General features: G+C 40.0%; 2 protein-coding genes across 2 annotated transcripts in view; one reads left to right on the plus strand and one right to left on the minus strand.

The window, feature by feature from the left end:
- The window catches only part of NT5DC1 (5'-nucleotidase domain containing 1), a 125,787-nt gene extending 124,254 nt beyond the window's left edge, over positions 1 to 1,533 (minus strand). The window contains exon 1 of the mRNA XM_036380921.2: positions 1,299 to 1,533. Coding sequence (XP_036236814.1) covers positions 1,299 to 1,391 — 93 coding nt within the window. The 5' untranslated portion in view covers positions 1,392 to 1,533. The remainder of the gene's footprint in view (positions 1 to 1,298) is intronic.
- A 15,603-nt stretch (positions 1,534 to 17,136) lies between these two features.
- The window catches only part of FRK (fyn related Src family tyrosine kinase), a 44,689-nt gene continuing 42,989 nt past the window's right edge, over positions 17,137 to 18,836 (plus strand). The window contains exon 1 of the mRNA XM_036380345.1: positions 17,137 to 17,567. Coding sequence (XP_036236238.1) covers positions 17,137 to 17,567 — 431 coding nt within the window. The remainder of the gene's footprint in view (positions 17,568 to 18,836) is intronic.

Genomic DNA, 18,836 nt, shown 5'->3' on the forward strand with positions numbered 1-18,836 from the left:
AAAGACTATCCAAAAATAGTAATTGCTCTCTTTTTCTTGTGGTTCTTTCATTAAAGCTGTTCCTTGGCCTTTTTTCTTTAATTACAACAGATTCGGATTTAGTATGAATAATGTCTGAGAAAGACAAATTATGGAAGACAACGTTGGAATAGTAAGAACTAACTACATCTTCAGCTGGGCCTATGAGCCTTTTAAAGTATTTCTTATTTCCAAGAGATAAGGAGGCATGCAACGGGCATGTGTCAGTCTGCCTCTGTCTCCTGTGAGAAGATGAAGAGTGTACTAAGTTTAGTAAAAGTTTTGGGATTTTTTTCTCCACTTTGTTCATTGGTTGGTTAGCATTTTAAAAAAACTCTTAAAATCGATTGTCTAATGTTTGCCTTCATCATACAGAATTTGTATCAAAAAGAACATGCTTGTGTATGGCAAGAATATGGAAAGTAAGCCTAGTGTTACACAGTTTCCACCTAGAAATTTAAGAGCTCATACATTTTATTGTTACTGTTGAATCCTCCTTTGTAAGCAAGATGCCTCTCCACTTAAGTTCACACATAGCTAAGGGAAGCAATGCACTTTTTCAGCACAAGATGCCTATTAATAAATGGGACAGCTCATAAACATTTGTTTCTGTACCAAATTCTGAAATGATCTTGCAATTAGCATGGGAGTCCGGTGCAGTGCAAAATGTACTGTAAGTGAATGGAGAAAATGAAAGGGGGAGAGTGAGACACCATGAGCATCCATGACACGAGATACCTCCAGAACAATCCTGACATCAACAGAGAAGGACGAGTCAGTGTAAGATAACCAGGGAGTTGAAAAGCGAAAGTGACAAGGGCGGGAACGCACAGCACAGGCAGTAATTTCTCTTCGAAAGAGACCACAAGACTAAATCAGAGGCGCCTCTAAACTCGGTTTTATTACAAGCACCAGAAAGTTCACAAAGGTCCAAAGCGCTGCGGGCTCCTCACTCTGCAGCATCTCTGGATTTAGTGGGCGGGCTCTACCTTTTCCTCAGTGCCGCTACGGCCAGGAAAGCAGAACCATTTTCAAGGAACGAGACATGGCTGTCCCCTCCGCTTGGGCAGAGAGGCCTGCTGAGGAAGCGCCCGACGAGAGATGCACTTGTGATTCTCTTATCCTCCGCGGATGTCTGAGGCTCCGGGCCGGCCCCGGGCTCGCTGCCCCCGCCGGAGGGCTCCCGGCCCCGCTTGCCTTCGGCGGGGCATGCAGCGGCAGCGGGCGGAGCGGGGCCCCTCCCGCGGCTCCCTCAGCCGCGCCGCGCCGCCCGCACTCACCCGTGCGCTCTGCGGGAGGTGGTACCGGCAGAGCGTGTGGTCCAGGTCGAAGCCCACCACGTCGCACTCAGCCAGGGAAAAGTGCTGCTGCATCGCCGAGCCGCCGCCACCGCCGCAGGCGGACCGAGGAGAAGGAGGAGAAAGAGGCGGGAGGAGGAAGGAGCGCGGGCGGCGCTTCCTGCGGAGCCGAGCCGGGCAGAGCCGAGCGGGGCCCGCGGGACACCCTCGGCCCGCTCTGCTCCGCCCCGGCGGGGCCGCCCTCACCTGCGGCACAGCCCCTCGGCGAGCCCGGGGATGGAGGGGCGGGCACACGGAGGATGGCCGGAGGCGTGTCCAAGCGCTCGAATTCGAAAAACATGCTTCCCGCCGCAGCTTGGTGCGCTTGGGAGCTGGCGTGGGAACGGGGGGCTCCCGCTCGCCTGGCAGACCGCGAGTCCTCGGGGGGTGTTTGCTGGGACATGGTGAGCAGGGAGCAGCGGGGAACAGGAGACAGCCTTGGTTAGTGACAGGACAGCCAGTGCCACACCGCAAGGGCCCTAAGGGGGACGCTTAGCATATATAAAAGTAGAAAAACTCTACTTACTACTTCGTTATGAGCCCTCAGCACATTTGTGATGACACCAAGCTGCGTGGTGCAGTCGACTCGCTGGAGTGAAGGGATGTCATCCAGCGGGACCTTGGCAGGCTTGAGAGGTGGGACTGTGCGAACCTCGTGAAACTGAACCAAGTGCACGGTCCTGAACCTGGGTCAGGACAATCCCAAGCACAAGTGCAGGCTGGGCAGTGAATGGACAGAGAGCAGCAGAGACGGACCTGGGGGTTATTGGAGAAGAAGCTCACGTAACCCGGTAATGTGCACTTCCAGCCCAGAAAGCCAACTGTGTCCTGGGATGCATCAAAAGAGATGGGGGGAGCAGAGTGAGGCAGGGGATTCTGCCCATCTACTCCTCTCCTGTTATGTCCAGCTCTGTGGCCCCCAGCATAAGAAAGATGTGGACCTGCTGGAGCAAGTCCTGAGGAGGGTCACAAAGATAATGAATGAAACGACCAGAGCACCTCTCTTATGAGGACAGGCTGAGAGAGCTGGGGTTGTTCAGCCTGGAGAAGAAAAGGCTTCAGGAAGATGTTACAGCAGCCTTCCAGTACCTAAAGGAACTTACATGAAAGCTGGAGAGGGATTTTCTACAGAGGCATTTAGTGATAGGACAAGGGCTTTAAACTGAAGGTAGGTTTGGGTTAGACATAGGGAAGAAATTTTTTCCTATAAGGGTGGTGGGGCACTGGAACAGGCTGCCCAAAGAAGTTGTGGATGCCCCATCCCATGAACAGTTGAAGGTTAGGTTGAATGGAGCCCCAGGCAGCCTGATCTAGTGGAAGGTTCATGGCAGGAGGGTTGGAACCAGATGATCTTAAAGGTCAGTTCCAGGGCAAGCTGTTTTATGATTCTATGTATCAAAGTCCCTGCAGTGTATACTGTATACAGTAAACCACATTATGCTGTGCATTTGGCTGTGGAAAACCCAAAATTTCATAGGTAATTCCATAGATACCTTTTAATTTATTGGAAGTTTTGGTAATCAAACAAAAAAAAATTAAGAACAGTACAGTCTGTGTCCAGAATACATAAATGAGATTTTGATAAGTAGCTGCTGAATAAATAATGCTGTAGTGCAATTAGAAAGAAAGTGCTGTCTGAAAGGAAGTACCACATTTGGAGAAAGGCAAACAACAACAGATGAGAATTGCATTGAGGTAGTCTTATGCTCAGTGGTTGAACTTGAATATAGCAAAGGCTGGACTCAGGATGCTAAAACAACTGGGCTTGACAGCCTTGTTTGAAGGACCTCCATATTCTTCAATTCTTTTCTCTCAGTAGGTCAATTGTCTCAGTCTCTCTGTGAGCCTCTCAGGAACCCTGGGCCAGTCCCGAGTCGGCAGACACCGGGGGCAGCCCCGACATGGCCGACAGCGGGGAGACACTCTCTGTGTGTGCCCCGAGGGTACTGAGGGCACCTGGGCTGGCGGGGAGACACTCTCTGTGTGTGCCCCGAGGGTGCTGAGGGCACCTGGGCTGGTGGGAGACACTCTCTGTGCCCCGAGGGTGCTGAGGGCACCTGGGGTGGGCGCCTTTGCAGCACAAGAGACACCAGAGACATCGGTGGAAGATAAAGGGCCGACTCTTAGCAGGGGTTAATCCAAGGTTTTATTAGGATCCCAAAGGAGCTCCTGCACCTCAGGCGGCCTCCTGCCAAGAGCCCCGGGAGATGTGCCAAGGTCACATTTAAAGGGAGGTGGAAACCAAAAGTAGATAACATTTTACCAACCAATAAGTAACTCTAAGGGATGGGTACTGGGGGATAGACATATAGGACAGCGTAAGGGGCAAGGCTTGGGGGGCTGACCCCTGGCCTCTGGCTAATCACTCAACGACTTGGACAGAAACTTCTGGATGGAGGGGATGGGATGCTGAGCGATTGACAGAGAGCCAGGGTGGGGGTTTGGGGATGATCTCATCCCAGGAGAGGGATAACACAGGTAAAGGGAGGGGAGTACAGCCTGGGATAAACCATTTGGGAAAAATATGGGAATACAAAACAAAACTACTTCAAAGTATTACAAAATATAAAAACACACTACAACAGTCAATGACACAATCAAAACTTTGTTTTGATTCACAAAACATGAAAAATTCTTGATTATAAATACACATTTTCTTTTAAAATTCTTGTGTGGCTATAAATAGAATAGTATAAAAGATAAATGGTTTTTAACAGTTGCTCTCAATCTAATTAATACAAGTCATCTTTTCCAGTGTTGCCTACCTTTGCACAGCTGTAAATTCTGTGCTTTGTAGATGTTTAAGTTGGAGTTCATAACCATAGTAGCATGTAGCAGAAATTTTGATTATATCAAATTATGATTTGATTTTTTCAGGATCACTCAATGATACTTTGGTATTACAGAGAAAAACACTTTTGAAAATACATTCAAGTAGTGAATAGATACAATTTTCTTATATATTAAGAGCTACAATGTACTTATATATTAGGATTCAGTTTGCTATGTTCAGGTAGACACAGATGAGAGAAATTTAATAGCATGACCTCTCATATACATTTAAAAATTCCACTGACAAGTTCAATATCAGATTAGGAAGTGAACTAGACAGGAACAGATATAGAAACTGGGAATAAAGTTCAAAAATGCTAGTAGTAGGGCAGGATGAGCATTTAAGGTGTCAGAGCAAGATAGAAATTGATGACACATAATTTTACCAAAGCCCATTGTACAGCAGCTTCTCAGAATCTCTCACTGACATTAATATACTTTCTAATGCTGCTGTATATGTATATATATGCATACCATATAATATATACCCACACCATACATAATATATCTATACACACCATAAATTACATAGAAATATCGATACATATATGTGCTTTAGACATATGTTAAAGAAACATATATATGCCTAAATACATTAAAAAAAAATAACACTTGTGAAACCTAAGCATACAAAAAAGGCACATCCAGGACCACACGCAACAGGGACAATAATGATGCAGCAGCTGGGAACTGAGAGCAAAAGACAATTTACCTTCCTAAAGCTTCTTACTTCAGAAAACACAGAGCAAATTCCTGTCCCACTGAAGTTGATGGCCACAATTTTGATTGACTTCAGAGAGTCCAAAAGATCATCCACAATTAGTGTTTCATACTATTCTCATATAAAGTTTGTCTGCCTTGCAGATTATATCAGTAAAGCTATCTTATTTCAGTTACTTTTTTTTTCCTGAAAAGGATTCAGATAGCTCCCAAAATTGTGTTTAGGTTATGCCATTTTCTTGCTATGCTAGTAAAGCATTTTATACAAAAAAACTCATCAAAAAAAGCAACTTAACACACTGAAGTATTGAAATATCTGAATAGATACTGAAAATTATGTATTCATTGATAGAATCATAGGATCTTCTGGGTTAAAAGATTATCTAGTCCAACCCTCTGGTCATGGTATTCACTGTCAACTGAATGTAATCTTGAACATCCAGATTTCATGAATGCTGGACAATTATATTGATAGCAATGATAAGCTATCATAGAATTTACAACACAACAGTACTAATCATGCTTATCTTAAACCACTTTGTGTAGGGAACAATATTCACCCATGGAGGGATTCAGCAAGTTAAATTTCAGATACATGAAGCTAAAGATTAGATCAGAAGTTTGACGACAAGAAATATAGAAAATATTAATGAAGAGAATTCATCTTCAGTTCTGGGGAAAGAAAAGATAGAGTGTTACTCTCTCATTTGTCTTCAGTATTTACAGCACAAGCCTGGTAATAGTCTCAGCCATTTACTTTCACGTTGTCATCTTATTGTAAAAGTTCCATACCTTCTTGGTGACATCTTGCAGGCATCTTCTCACAGCACCAACTCCTTCTTCTCTACAGCCAACAAAATTGAACTTGCTTCTCACCTACCTAACCCACTCTTTTATAGCAGTCATCCTCATTGGACACAGCTGTGGCCTGTTAAGGGCAGGCCTGTTCCTAATCTTTGGTAATTAGTACAGCTGCAACTCATCAGGGGTGAGATTGTCTTCTGCACTATCTTTATTTTCTTACATTCTACCCCCCGACACTTTCAGTACATATACACCACATTTTATTTCTTTTTCTTTTGTCTGTGTCAAAAGTGTTTTGTCTCTCAGTTTCTTCCTTTCAGATGAATTCTTTAAATATACTGATATCCCATTCTAGGGCCTTTCTCAGAGAGGAGCTGCCTTTGAAAATCCTCTGCAAAAACTGAAGTACCTTAATGTGTTTACAGCACCTTTTCAGCACTGTCCTTCAGGTTTGATAGCACCAAGAGACACTCAGAGATGTCCACATAACTGAAGTTGAACTGTTGGGCTATCAGGTCCTAACTGAATTTCTTTTAGGGTGCCCCATGGTTAATTTATGCATCACAATAATTTCTTTTATGTTGTAAATATGTGGCAATTGGCAAATTGGGAAAAATCACAAGTCCTGTCCTAGTAGGGGAAATGACTAACTGGTTACTTTGTGCAGAGCTAGAATTTCTTGTGGTGTGGCACACCTGAAGACCAGCATCCCTCAGGCTGGGGCTGCAAGGCTGCCTGGAGGGACATTCCCTCTCCAGCCCTCAACCCCTGGTACACAGATCCCCATGGAGCCTGCAGGAGAGGGCAGTGGCTTCTGCACACCTTCAGCACCCTAACGTTTAGCAACCTGCAGGAAACATGTGAAGCAAGGGATTCGATTTGTCAAAGCCTTTTGGAAATACAAAAATGAGCATTTTGGTTTCCATCTGCTGCATCATGCCTGCTTTCCATGCAGAACAGGCTTCTAACGCCATGAAGCTTTAAAGCACAAGAGCTTACTAATGTAGCCTGGAGAGCAAAGGGGACACAACCGAGTGTGGTAATGTACATAAAGGCATGAGAACTGTGTCAAAATCCTAGCTGTCACACAGAAGTTGTAGGCCTCTGAGCAGGACAAGCAGTGCAGCTCCTCGCTTTCTTTGTCCTTAAGGGGGCAGCAGTACAATACATTGGAGCATCCCTCGGAGTTAGCTGGGAATCGTCTGCGCCTTAGGCTATTTCACTTCCCTTAAACTTCGTGTGCATTGTCCTAGGACTGTGTAAGTAAGTTGACTTTGTCCCAGCTAAGCAGTTGCAGCCGTTTGTCTGTTTTGGCAAGGGTTATAAGGGTTTTTTCTGTTTAAAAAAAAGGTAGGGGCTCTGATATTGTTACGGAAGAGTATGTAATAGTGAGATGTGAAAATAAGAATTTGAACAAATACAGATCGTTTTCATTTTAGACAAGGAACACCTTCTGACCTTATGAAGTAAGGTCAGAACATTCTAGATTTTTCCCTGCTGGTTTTTAAAAAACATATGCAAATACTTTTGGAGTAACATTAGTCAAACCAAAAAGTGTTGGGTTTGGGGGTTTTTTAAATTATATTTTATTTTAGCACCCTGATAAGATATGTACTCAGGTTTGTACTTGATTTAGCTTTTAACCCATGCATTTCTTCAGTGCACAGGTATAAGAATGCCTCACAGCCCAGCATCCCCACCCTGAAACATCCTATGTTTCCTTCAATGGGATTCTTCATGCATTTAAATAGGATTGTTGGATTTGGTTCCGTGATTTTAAGTTTAGGACACTAAGAAGGAAACATTTGTTTAGGAACCATCACAGGAATAAACTCAGGATATACAGAAGTAGGGTATGACAGAGCAATACTTTGAGAGACATAGGACTATCAACACTAATTTATTTTAGGGATAACCTTTGTCTCTGCAAGACAGTGAAATCTGTCAAGAATATATTTTCTTTGAAAAACGGTCTCTAGCACTTACTATTTCCTTAGCAGACTTTTAAAAGTTGAACAAAATGCTAAATAATTTTCAAGGCATCCCTCTGTGGCACACAGGGTGCCTTGTTACTAGGTAGAGAAGCTTGGCAAATTTACTTAAGTATTGATCAGGATTTAATGTTCAATTAAATTCCAGTGACTTCACAAGTTTTTCTGTTTATTGGGATGTTTAGCAGCCTTTTTATATGGCACAAAATATGGACATATCAATTTTCTAGTGGAATTATGCACAAACAATTTATAGTGTCCTGCTGGGATTAGGACATCTGGCACCTCAGTACTATATTCCCTACATTCTATCTGACCAGAATAGAAATGAAAATCAGGATGCTAAAGAGACAAGATTCCCAAAACTAAACCCAGTAGCTCATCAAAAGGTTAAACAGACAGTAATCCACTAGGTGCTCCGAGTCTCTCAAAAGCCTTCTTACTGTCCTTATCATCTCTCTCAGATCTTGTAATCTACCTCAGGCTGTTCCCACACAACATGAAAGAAGGAAATGAAAATCAATTTTTTTGTCAGAATGATTAATAACCAAGACTGATTGCTGGACCCTTAGTGAGCATATACTTTAAAACTCTGCATAGTTGTTTAAAGGTACTTTGAAAGATTTTTCTTTTTGACCTGGATGAATGTTACATTTAGTCAAAAAAAATTGCCCTAGAAATATGGACTTTTGGGGAAGATATGCTTCCAAAACACACCCTTTTGTATTTAATGGGGAGAGAACAGTGCAGTTTCTATGATCTATGGGACACTGTCTTATTTTTCCTATGTTTGGGATTTTTTCTTGTTCTTTTGGGCCTACTTGTATGTTTACAATGTGAAGTGTAAAATCTAGAAGATTACTCATTTTCAGTCCTCATTTTCCATTCATTCATGGTGTATTCGTGGACAGATAATATAAATTGCTTATGGCTTCAATTTCTTCATGTAAACCAGGAATAAGTCTAATTCAGACATTCTGAAGATTTCTGAGTTGTCCAAGTAGGTTACAGGCTTGCATTTCAAGCCTGACATTTGCTGGTTATTGCATAAAAAAATCTAATGTGTTCCAATCTGCAGTCTGCACAAAAGAACAGAGCTATTGAGCAGCCAGTGGGAAATGCCACAGCTATAACACTGCAGACTTGCAGATAACAGAACTAGGAAAGGCCTAACAAGAGCCATGTTCTGCCCTGGGACAGGATCAATCTGACTAAAAACACCCTTAGAAGTCAACTGTCTACTTCTTTAAAAGTACCCCTTTGAAAGAGCCACTGAGGCAATTTCTTCCAGTGTTTACTAGTCCTTACATGCAGAACACAGAGTTTTCTCCCTCCCTTAATTTCAAAGCAAAGTCTCTGTTGCTCTAATGAATCTTTTTTTCTTATGTTGTGTCCTATTCCTAGCAGATGTGAGAACCACATGCACCAGACTTCCATCTATTTGAAGGCTGCTACTATGTTTTCCCACAGACTCTTTTTGTTTAATTGTTTAAGTTCCTTTCTTAAAGGCTGAAGGGTTTTGAGCCGGCTTGTCTTTGATTCTCAATCTGGATGATGTTCATTCATCACTCCATTATCAAATTGATCATTATCAAATTTTCTGGAATACAGGATGAAAAACTGGTCATGTTGCTCTAGTTTTGGTCTTACTACGACTGAGTACAGAAAAATTTACCACACTGTAACATAACACAGAAATCTGTGCTTTCAAACTAACATACGAGTTACTTAATTAATTACAATCCTTACCATGTTAGGATTTTCAAGACCAGATTTTATCCTATCACTATGATGAGTAGAGGTCAAATTTTTCCTTCTTTAACTATAAATCCTCTTTCTTAAGGAGCATTTGATCTTCTATTCAATACATATTTTCTTCTGTATGTGTTCATTGCTAATTATAATGAGAGTGATATTTCTTGGGGCTGCAATAACAAAAAGCTAATATTAATGCTTATAAATCTAAAATACAAGAGCTTATTTTGAATATAAATGGGATTTCATGTTTACTGTTCTGCTTCTAGAAGATGTCTAGTAGTGGTCTGATGGAAGGATAAAAATAAGTATGCTGCATTTTCATGAGAAGGAGGTGATGTAGAGGAATATATACTAAACATCAAGAAAAGTCCATCATGCTGATATAACTGTTTAAATATCTGAACTCTGTATCTATGTGTGTCTGTGAAGTAGGTCAGAGCAGCCTCTTCTGTTTTTGGGAAAACTGTATGTCTGCATTTAGCTACCTTCATGTTCTTGTCAGGGGGATAGGCAATTCTGATAAGGTTTAAAGCTGTGGAAGCAAAGAAAAAGGAATATGAATTTGGGAAACAATTTTCAGAGAAAGAAAGTGACAGAATTCTTCATCAGAAGTCCTTACTGAAAATGAGTATCACCAAGGCTGGTGGCTTCCTATCCCCTCTCCCTGTGTTTATAAAGATCATGTCTTGGATGTTGGGTAATGTTCTTTGTACAGCATCTCATTGTACAGCTGTGAAAGATGAGCAGAAAGAAAAGAGGAGGCAGGAAACTATACAGAAATTTTCTACATCTCTAGAGAGACAAGAATACTGAAATGAAAGAAAAGGAAGAACAGTAAGAAAATACATATTTGCAAGACAAGTTGCATCAGTTTGTGCAACACATACCTACCTGTCTGCTACTTCCTAACATAGTTTTGAAGCATATCCCAGCTTTAAAGCTTTCTTTCTGCCTATCCTTTACTTTTCATAGGGAAAATATGTAAGTGCACATCCTGAGGTTGCTGTGGGGCACCTTTCCTCTGGCTTATAAAGAGTGTCTTACCTTTTGGGCAATGTTCTTTATACAACATCTCACTGTGAAAGGCAGATACAGCAGAAAGAAAGAAACAGGAAGTAGAAAACTATTTAGAAAACGTACAAAGAGAGAGGAGCACTTAATCAGGAAGGTGGGTGGACCATGCACAGGATTCATATAGTCATAGGAAGTGATTACAGAACCAGTCCTTTTCCTATGGAGAGATTTTAGATATATATAAAATCCTAATGTATGCACAGCTCATGGAAATGAGTTTTGTTTAAATATGATCTAGCAGGAAGAATAAAAGTAAGATGGATGAGAGAGAGAGATGCTGATCTCTTGTCCCTGAGATCCAGTAACAGAGTGTAGAAATGGTTCAAAGTTGAACCAGGAGAGGTTCCAGCTGGATGTTAGGAAGCATTTCTTTACTGAGAGGATGGTCAAACTGGAACGGTCTTCCTAGAGAGGTAGCTGGCACCCCAAGCCTGTCAGTGTTTAAGTGTTTGGGCATTGTCCTTTAAAACAGGCTTTAACTTTTGGCCAGTCCTGAAGTGGTCAGGCAGATGATCATTATAAGTCACCTCCAAGTGAACTGTTCTGTTCTGCTCTGTTTTATTCTATTCTAGAATTAACAGCTAGTTTTTCTAGTGGTTTTGCATGCCATATTTCAGTAATCTTAAGTCATTAATAAGATGTGTTCCTTTATGTGGTATATCAATATATTCTAATAGTAAATTTCAGCTCCCTGTGAGGTGCTGACTTTTTGAGGTACAGTGAAGGTCAGGAGAGAGTGCTGGTTTTTTTTTTGGAAAAGAACCCCAAGCACTTTTACTCGCAGGTGAAACAATGACTGCAGTACTTTGATACACTGCTCCTTTACATCAATCTCTCTTTGGACTTCTCTGCTTCTTTTGATGCAATTCCAGCTTCAGATATAAATGGTAAATCATGTTCTCAAGTCATCTATGTTGTAGCATACAGACTTTGATAGAGTTATGTGAGAAACGATCTTGACCCATCATAAAATCTTCATAAATAAATACACATTCTAAATTTAAAAACTATTCATAGCAGGGTCAGCTTTGGAATACATTTTCTTAAAAGAATGGCAAAGTCATGTTTGCTGATAATTCTTTGTCATCCACTTGCCATATTTTTTCCCACACAGAGATAAATTTGATTAGAAGTGTTTTTCATGCCTTAGAGAGCTACAGCTCTTTGGTTTTATTCAGAGAGGCTGCTTCATAGAAAGCAAATTAAGTTACAACTTTTAACACTGTGGGCTGTATATCATTTAGAATAATGTACAATGAAATGAAAAATAATGGTTGAGGTCTGGTCCCATTGCAGATAATGGCAAAACTCCCATTAAATTTGAGCAAAGTGGGATCTGTTTGTTTGAACAAATAGAGGAAGTCTCTATTCTGTCAATCCTTGACAGAACCTTATTCCTCTCTGTTAATTTGTTGTCAGATGTAGCATGTTTCAGGCCCAAATTCAGCTAATAAATAAGCAACCCTCATCACCAAAGCACTTGAAAGTATACTTTTAATGTTTTTTTAGGGTAGAGATGGATTACTGGATCAGCCTTTTGGAAATAAATAGCCAGAGTTTTCTCATTACAAATGCAGAAAGATTTCAAGTTGGAAAATGCAGAATCAAATGTAACTCTATGTCTTCATGGATTTATGGTTTAAGATAATAGACAAAACTAGGAAAGTGATTAATCAATAAGAGTAAACAATTTTGTCAAGAGTAAAATTGCACACATAATTTATTTTCACTGAAAAAAGGCAACTTGCAAATTAGAGAAACAAAATGGAAGTGCTGATTAAAAGGAATATAAAAAAGCTACAAAGTGGTAGTAATATGTTCCATTTTAATGCGCAAATGGAAAGAAATATAGCTGAAAAGACAGCTGTAATAAAAAAAAATCACTGTGCTTTATTTCAGTTTGTTACCTTAAAAAAACTACAGAACTTTAAAATGGTTAGTCATTTAAATTATTCCCCAAGAACAGATTTAAAGCAATATGCTTTTGGTTTTCTGCTAACTTCTTTAAAGATCACATTATTTGAATATTTTACTTTGCTGAAGGGTTTGACTTGCTTTCTTGTAATGCATTATGAAATTTTTCTAAGTAAGGTAATAATGTTGAATATTTAAACTAGCATATATTAAATGCAGCAGTATAACTTCTGTCTTGAAAAAGATTATACTGTGTGGAAAGTGATGCTACAGGCATCATAGATTATTTAATTAAAATTCTTGTATTTTATACCTTAATTTCTAATTTCCTTACATGGAGTCTTTATTTCCTTTTATAAAATTCAATGCAATTATGAATGAAAATGTTTGTTTCTGTTGTGATCTCATTAAGAAAAACCACTGTCTTTTTTCAATTTCCAATTTCAACTGACTCATATTTCATAAAAAAATTGTTGATGGATATTGCCTTGGAATTTTTTTTTCCCCAGCAGAGCTGATCAGACTACAATTCTCTGCATGACGTAGGGAAATGGTTTCAAATGCCATGTATCATCAGTACTGAAGACTGAGTCTCAGTGATGTCACTCTTTGTCTCTAAAATATGAACCAGCATATTTATGTGTTGAAGGAGGGTCCATTTTTTCTGAAACTCCTATGTTTTTATGTATTCATGCCAATAGTTCCACACAGAGCATATACAAATGAATAAATGTAGAAACTATCTGTAATGCAAACTCATACAACATAATTTTTGAAGGCATGTAACTCAAATAGAACTTCTATCAAAACAAGGCTTTTAAAATGTTGTGGATTCAAATCTTATCTGAACTTATTTTATACAACTTAGTCTGATACCTTAATTCATGCAGAGCAGGACCTGATTCTAATATCACTTCAATTAATGTCAGTGTTGCAGATTAGTTTTGTACTAAGTTTACTAAAGGATGTAATGTTAGCACATTATTCTTCTGTCCCTTCAGTCAACTAAGAAAAATATGTTTCACCACTGCATTTAAACAGGAGTGTTTTGTGGAATAAGGTCTAAGGGATATTGACTCTAAGTTAATTAGAATTTGATTTAATGGATTTAGAGGACTTCAAATTAATTGTTTAAGCAGGTGCAAAGCTCCTTGCAAGAATCTTACTTATACTAGACTTTATAGGCAATATATATAAAACATAAAAAGTAACTTCAAATATCTGTTATCCTCAAACCTATAGTATCAGTGTACACTCTTTTCTTTATGGAACAAGGAAATACACACTAAAAGAAATGGGGAATTACCTAGCATGAAGGGGGAAAGTAGTGCTTGATTGAATAGACCTGCTCTGCTTTCTAAAGTCTAAGTTTATCTAGTCCTGTCAGACACAGCTTTTAAATGATCAATCTTTGTTTCAAGGTGTTGCATATTTTAAGAAATGACTTACAATATTAGTGTTTGGTGTTTTTTTTTAATATAGGGACCAGAATACTAAATTTCAGTATTCATACTGTAAATGTGCCATTCTGGTTATAATAAATTCATCTTTTTTGCTAGCTATTGTTGGCTGCACAAAGGAGGTGAGACCCTTGCATTCTTCTTAAAGCACTTTTGCCAATAAAATTAATCAATATCTCTGATTAAGTCTTTTACAGTCACTCTACCTCCAGTGGCTTATTTTTTAACAATTTCTGCTCTGATATTCATACTTCTAAACAAATTAAATAAAGTTACAGGAAGCCAAGGAGCAATGCAGAACTCTTTGGCCCGATTTGCAAAAAAAGGAAAATATAGTGGGGTGCAAGACAAAAGAAATAAGCTAAGTCAAGGAATAGGTAATGCAAAGATTATTCTGTCAAATTATATGTAATTCAAATGCAGAGGACTTGGACAACAGTTTATATTGAAAAGCCCCTGAATATACATGATTTGTTCCAAACTGTGAATATGAAAATCAGGATTATGGGATTTATCAGATTTTATTTTTTTCTGTAAAACCAGCAAGAACATTTTTATTACATGCTAATTTTCTTTTCTTGCCTGTGATAAAATTATATAGTCTCTTAACCATTAAGATAACTTTTTTATTTTCAGAAATGCAGTGAATCCTCAATAAAGTCACCAGGATGGGAACAAAGACCCTTGCAGAAGCTGCTGCAGTGTGGCCATGACAACTCACTTACTGTCCTGTCCCACATGGGATAGGAAATCTGCTCAGTGGTTCTCAGCAACTCCAATCTTCTCTCTTTTTGAGAAGTCTTTTAAATCTGATTAATGATTTTAATGGCTACTTGGTTAATACATGGAATTGGTCCTCAAGATCAGGGTGAAAAGAATCTGATTTATAGTTATTTATCACTTCCAGAAAAAGTCTTTCTGTTCTTCTAAAGCCAAGCAGGGACACAGATTGAGCGAGAAGATGAATTTAATGCCTGGAGCTCTTTGAGATAAGGTAGTCATATACACAACTGTTTGTAGGCTTAAGCCCTGTTGTAGCTCCAGTTGTACATACTTATCTGAGTGGTCTCAGTGAATGCAGTGTGATTTCTAATGTGTTTGTATATTGGTTCCTGAGTGTAAAGGTGAGGCTTGGTCCTGGAAATGATTGTGCAGTGTACAGCTTGATTCTGTATGATGCAAATGGCTTTGTTGTCATGATGAAACTATTCTGGGCAGTAAATGAGTTTGCAAAGCTTTGTCAAATTAATGCCCAAGTTGCCAGAAGCAAAAACCATTACAGGAAAAGTTGATCAAATGTGCAAACTGAAAATTGTGAGATTACTTAGTAGTAGTTTCTAATATTCTTTGATTTCAATAAATGTAATCAATTACTTAAACAAGACTAATTGAAGATATCAACATTGGCTTTTCTTTCCTTTGGATAGTGTTATTCACACCAAGGGAAAGCAAATATCTCTTGGATATCTGTGTTCTTACTATTATGTGGTTAATAACCACTGGTGAAAAATCATCTCCAGTGGTGCTTCAGAAATGAAATAAGATTATCATAATCTGCCAAATCAGCATACCTTTTTTTTTTAATCAGACTCTAAAGATGATGAGGTTTTTAGTGGTGACTTGATGTGTATGGTACTTTCTCCTTTATTTAATTTCTTTTGCAGCATTGCAGAAGTGTTTATAAGCAGTTCCCCATTCCTCTTCAGTGGAGATGCACCTGATACTAACATTATCACTTTCAATGGAGATATCCTTTAGTTAGTCATCCCACAGTCTCTAGTTGGTCAGTAGCCTACTGCCTCTGCCACTGGTCTCCTCACTCAAATGAATGAGAGACATGATGAAAGCAAGTGACTTTGGTTTCTGTTATTTAGGTGTTTTCTTTCTAATAAAATAAAACCACAGAAGTCAGCTTCCTGACCAAAAAAAAAAAAAAAAAAAAAAATTGGAAAGGAAAGAAAAGAAAAATATAGGACTCAGTTTTTTTAATCACCAGGAAGTTATAGGTCTGTATGTGAGTTTTGATTGATCTCAATAAATAGACTCTGATCTGTAAAAGTTTGTCTCTTACTGAAATGCCACCACTGTGTGCAGACAGGCTATCACTGTATCTTCTGTGCTTCCTGCTCCGGTTCCAACCAGTCCCCCAGGCTGTGGTGTTTTCCAGGGGTTACAAAGCTTGGGGTGCACTGCTGTGATATGACAGCCAACCCTTCAGCCTGCCCTGCCACAGCCACACGGTATCCAGACACCCATGCTTGGTCTGTATGCTGGATTAGAGATACTTTAGAAATGGGAATATACTGGTCAATGCAGAGTCATTGTTTAAAAGCTGACTGGAAAACAGCCATTATTTTTATATAGGGTTGGTTTGATCAGCCAGCCACCTAGAGAAATGTTTTTTGGCTAGTACCTTGGTTTCCTTAAAATGCAGAATAAGGAATGCCTTAAAATATATTGCTTTATTACTGTAAGCCATATATATTTGGTTTTCCTTGTAAAAAGTGCCCATCCCAGCTGAATTAAAAAAAAAAAAAAAAAAAAAGCCGTAGTGTTTGTTTGAAGGGTGGGTACTTGGCAGGGAATGCGCCTGGGTGTGAGTGAGGGCAGGAGCCACAGGTGCACTCCTGCTGAGGGCCTCTGTCGTCTCAGGGGAGCAAACTGCAAACCGAAACCAGTACAAACCGGGAGCAAAAGGAAATATTCATTCAAGCTGTCCACGTCAGACTGCTGAGGAAGCAGTTTGGTTAATCATTGCCAAGACAGACATTCACCACTGATCACATGACCTGACCACATCTGAGATAAGAAAACACCCATCCCGAGCAGAAGGAATTGAAAAGCCTCCTTTATTTACATGTTCTGGCTTTATTGTTTTGCTGTAACAGAAGAGGCTCACACTTTGTTCTCAGGGCTCAGCCCAGCACAGCTGTTGTGTTGCTTTCCTTTTTCTGAAGAGGAAGTGAAAAATTCCCTCCATACCTGTGCTGGCACTTGAACGCTTAGGTTTCACTCCCTAACTGGGAGGCATCTGTAATGAGCTCTCCGTGGGACGCAGAGAGGAGCTTCCAGCTGTGTCAAGAGTTGATTCATTTTATGCCTAAGGAGAAGGGGGAGAAGAAGTCCGCAAAAAGCTAAGATGTGGATGGTGCAAAAATTGGTCTAAGGGTCTTGCAACCAGGAAAAGCAAAAGAAAAGCAGAAGCAGAGGAAGCAACAAAGTATCAAGATGGGAAACTTCTTCCAGAAGCACTGTCCCTGTTTGAAGCGTTACCTTCCCTGCTTATTCTTTGGGACAAATGGTGAACAGGAAGACAAAGGGGGCCAGGTCTTTGCCAACATTGCTGTGGTAAAACCTGACCTCCAAGCAGGACAGAAGGACTTAGAGAGTAAGATAAAAGAAAAACCTTTACCTCCACTGCCTGGCCAGGAGCTAGCAAACATTTGCAACTTTGTGGCACTGTTCGATTATGATGCTCGCACGGAGGATGACTTGAGCTTTCGAGCTGGGGATAAGCTGGAAGTGCTGAATGCATCCCATGAGGGATGGTGGTATGCCAAGCTCCTCCTGCCAGAGGGGTCAGTCTGTCCTGGCCGCAAGATCACGGGCTACATCCCTGCCAACTACATTGCTGCTGACCAGAGCATCGAAGCTGAGCCGTGAGTAACCCATATTGTGTGAAATGAAACTCTTCTCTGTCATGTTAAATGGGTTTGGGACAGGTCATGGCCTGTCTTGCTGGGTATTACCCTGCCACACCCAGCCTCTGGTGGTCCTAGAGGTGGTAGCACTAGTTGCCGTGGGCAAGGAAAAGACACTGTGGCCACAGGAAAACAAATTACTGAAGGCAGAGTGTGGAGCGTTTTTATTTTGTTTTAAATAATTTCCTTCTGTGATATACACTAATCAGTTGTTTAAAAATCACCTGGGAAGATCAAGTTGGTTACTGCTGTGTTGGTTCATTATTTTTATTTGTATAAAAGTGTGTATCAGATGATACCCAGACAGTAGAAATATATGACCCCTGCTCTAAATAAGTGTTCAGCTTAACCAGCTGCAAAGTTACCAGTTAATCAGTTAAAGCAAGCTACCTTTACACCTTTTCATCTTCCAAATGATGGGTGAGTCCCTAGCAGATAAGTTTCAAATGGTTCCTTCTAGACTATGTGCATCTTCTCTGGAGGCAAATCTCTGCTCTCAGGGCAAAATTAACTGCAGCGAGTACTGCAAAGGGCAAAAGTGGATGTAACAACAGACTACAGATGAAGTTATTAAATTTTCACAGAGTTTAATTATCCATCCCATCTTCTTCTGCCCTTTGTAAGCATGCTAGATCTTATTAAATATTCTGAAATAGACCAGAAATCTCACAGAATCAGTTACTTGGCTCCCTAGTAATGATGAGTAAGATCTGAATCAGCCTAGACTGTACAGTTACTTCTGTGTGTTAAAGTCAGAGTCAATGTTTGCTGAAATCGGTCTGACTGCAGTTCCAGAGGTATATTTTGGAAAAAATTATCACTGTGTAAAGAAATGCCATAAGCGACATTCATTATTAGTCTCAGAATGAATGTTGACTTTAGAGGGATGGTGATGCAGTCTTTCAGTTAAATCTCATTTGGACCTGAAACATCATCTTCGACCTGATCTGCCCACTGTACTGCCACAGGCTAGAAAAATTGGCTCAGATATGATTATACTAGTCTTTTATCAGCTGTAGGATTTTTGCTGGAGGCATTTTAGGGCAACTCTAAGATTAATCTCTAACCTGAAGACCTTAATTTCCAGAGTTTGACCAGCTGTTTCTATTTCTATATTCAGGCAGACAACATTTTCAATGGTTGTGTTCAAAAAAATTCTTCCAGCTGGAGAAATTAATCTGCAGGGAAGGCATTTTCTGAATCACTAGATAAATGGTGTTAGGCTCT

Source organism: Molothrus ater, chromosome 3 (assembly GCF_012460135.2).
Source record: "Molothrus ater isolate BHLD 08-10-18 breed brown headed cowbird chromosome 3, BPBGC_Mater_1.1, whole genome shotgun sequence".
Classification (NCBI taxonomy): Eukaryota; Metazoa; Chordata; class Aves; order Passeriformes; family Icteridae; genus Molothrus; species Molothrus ater.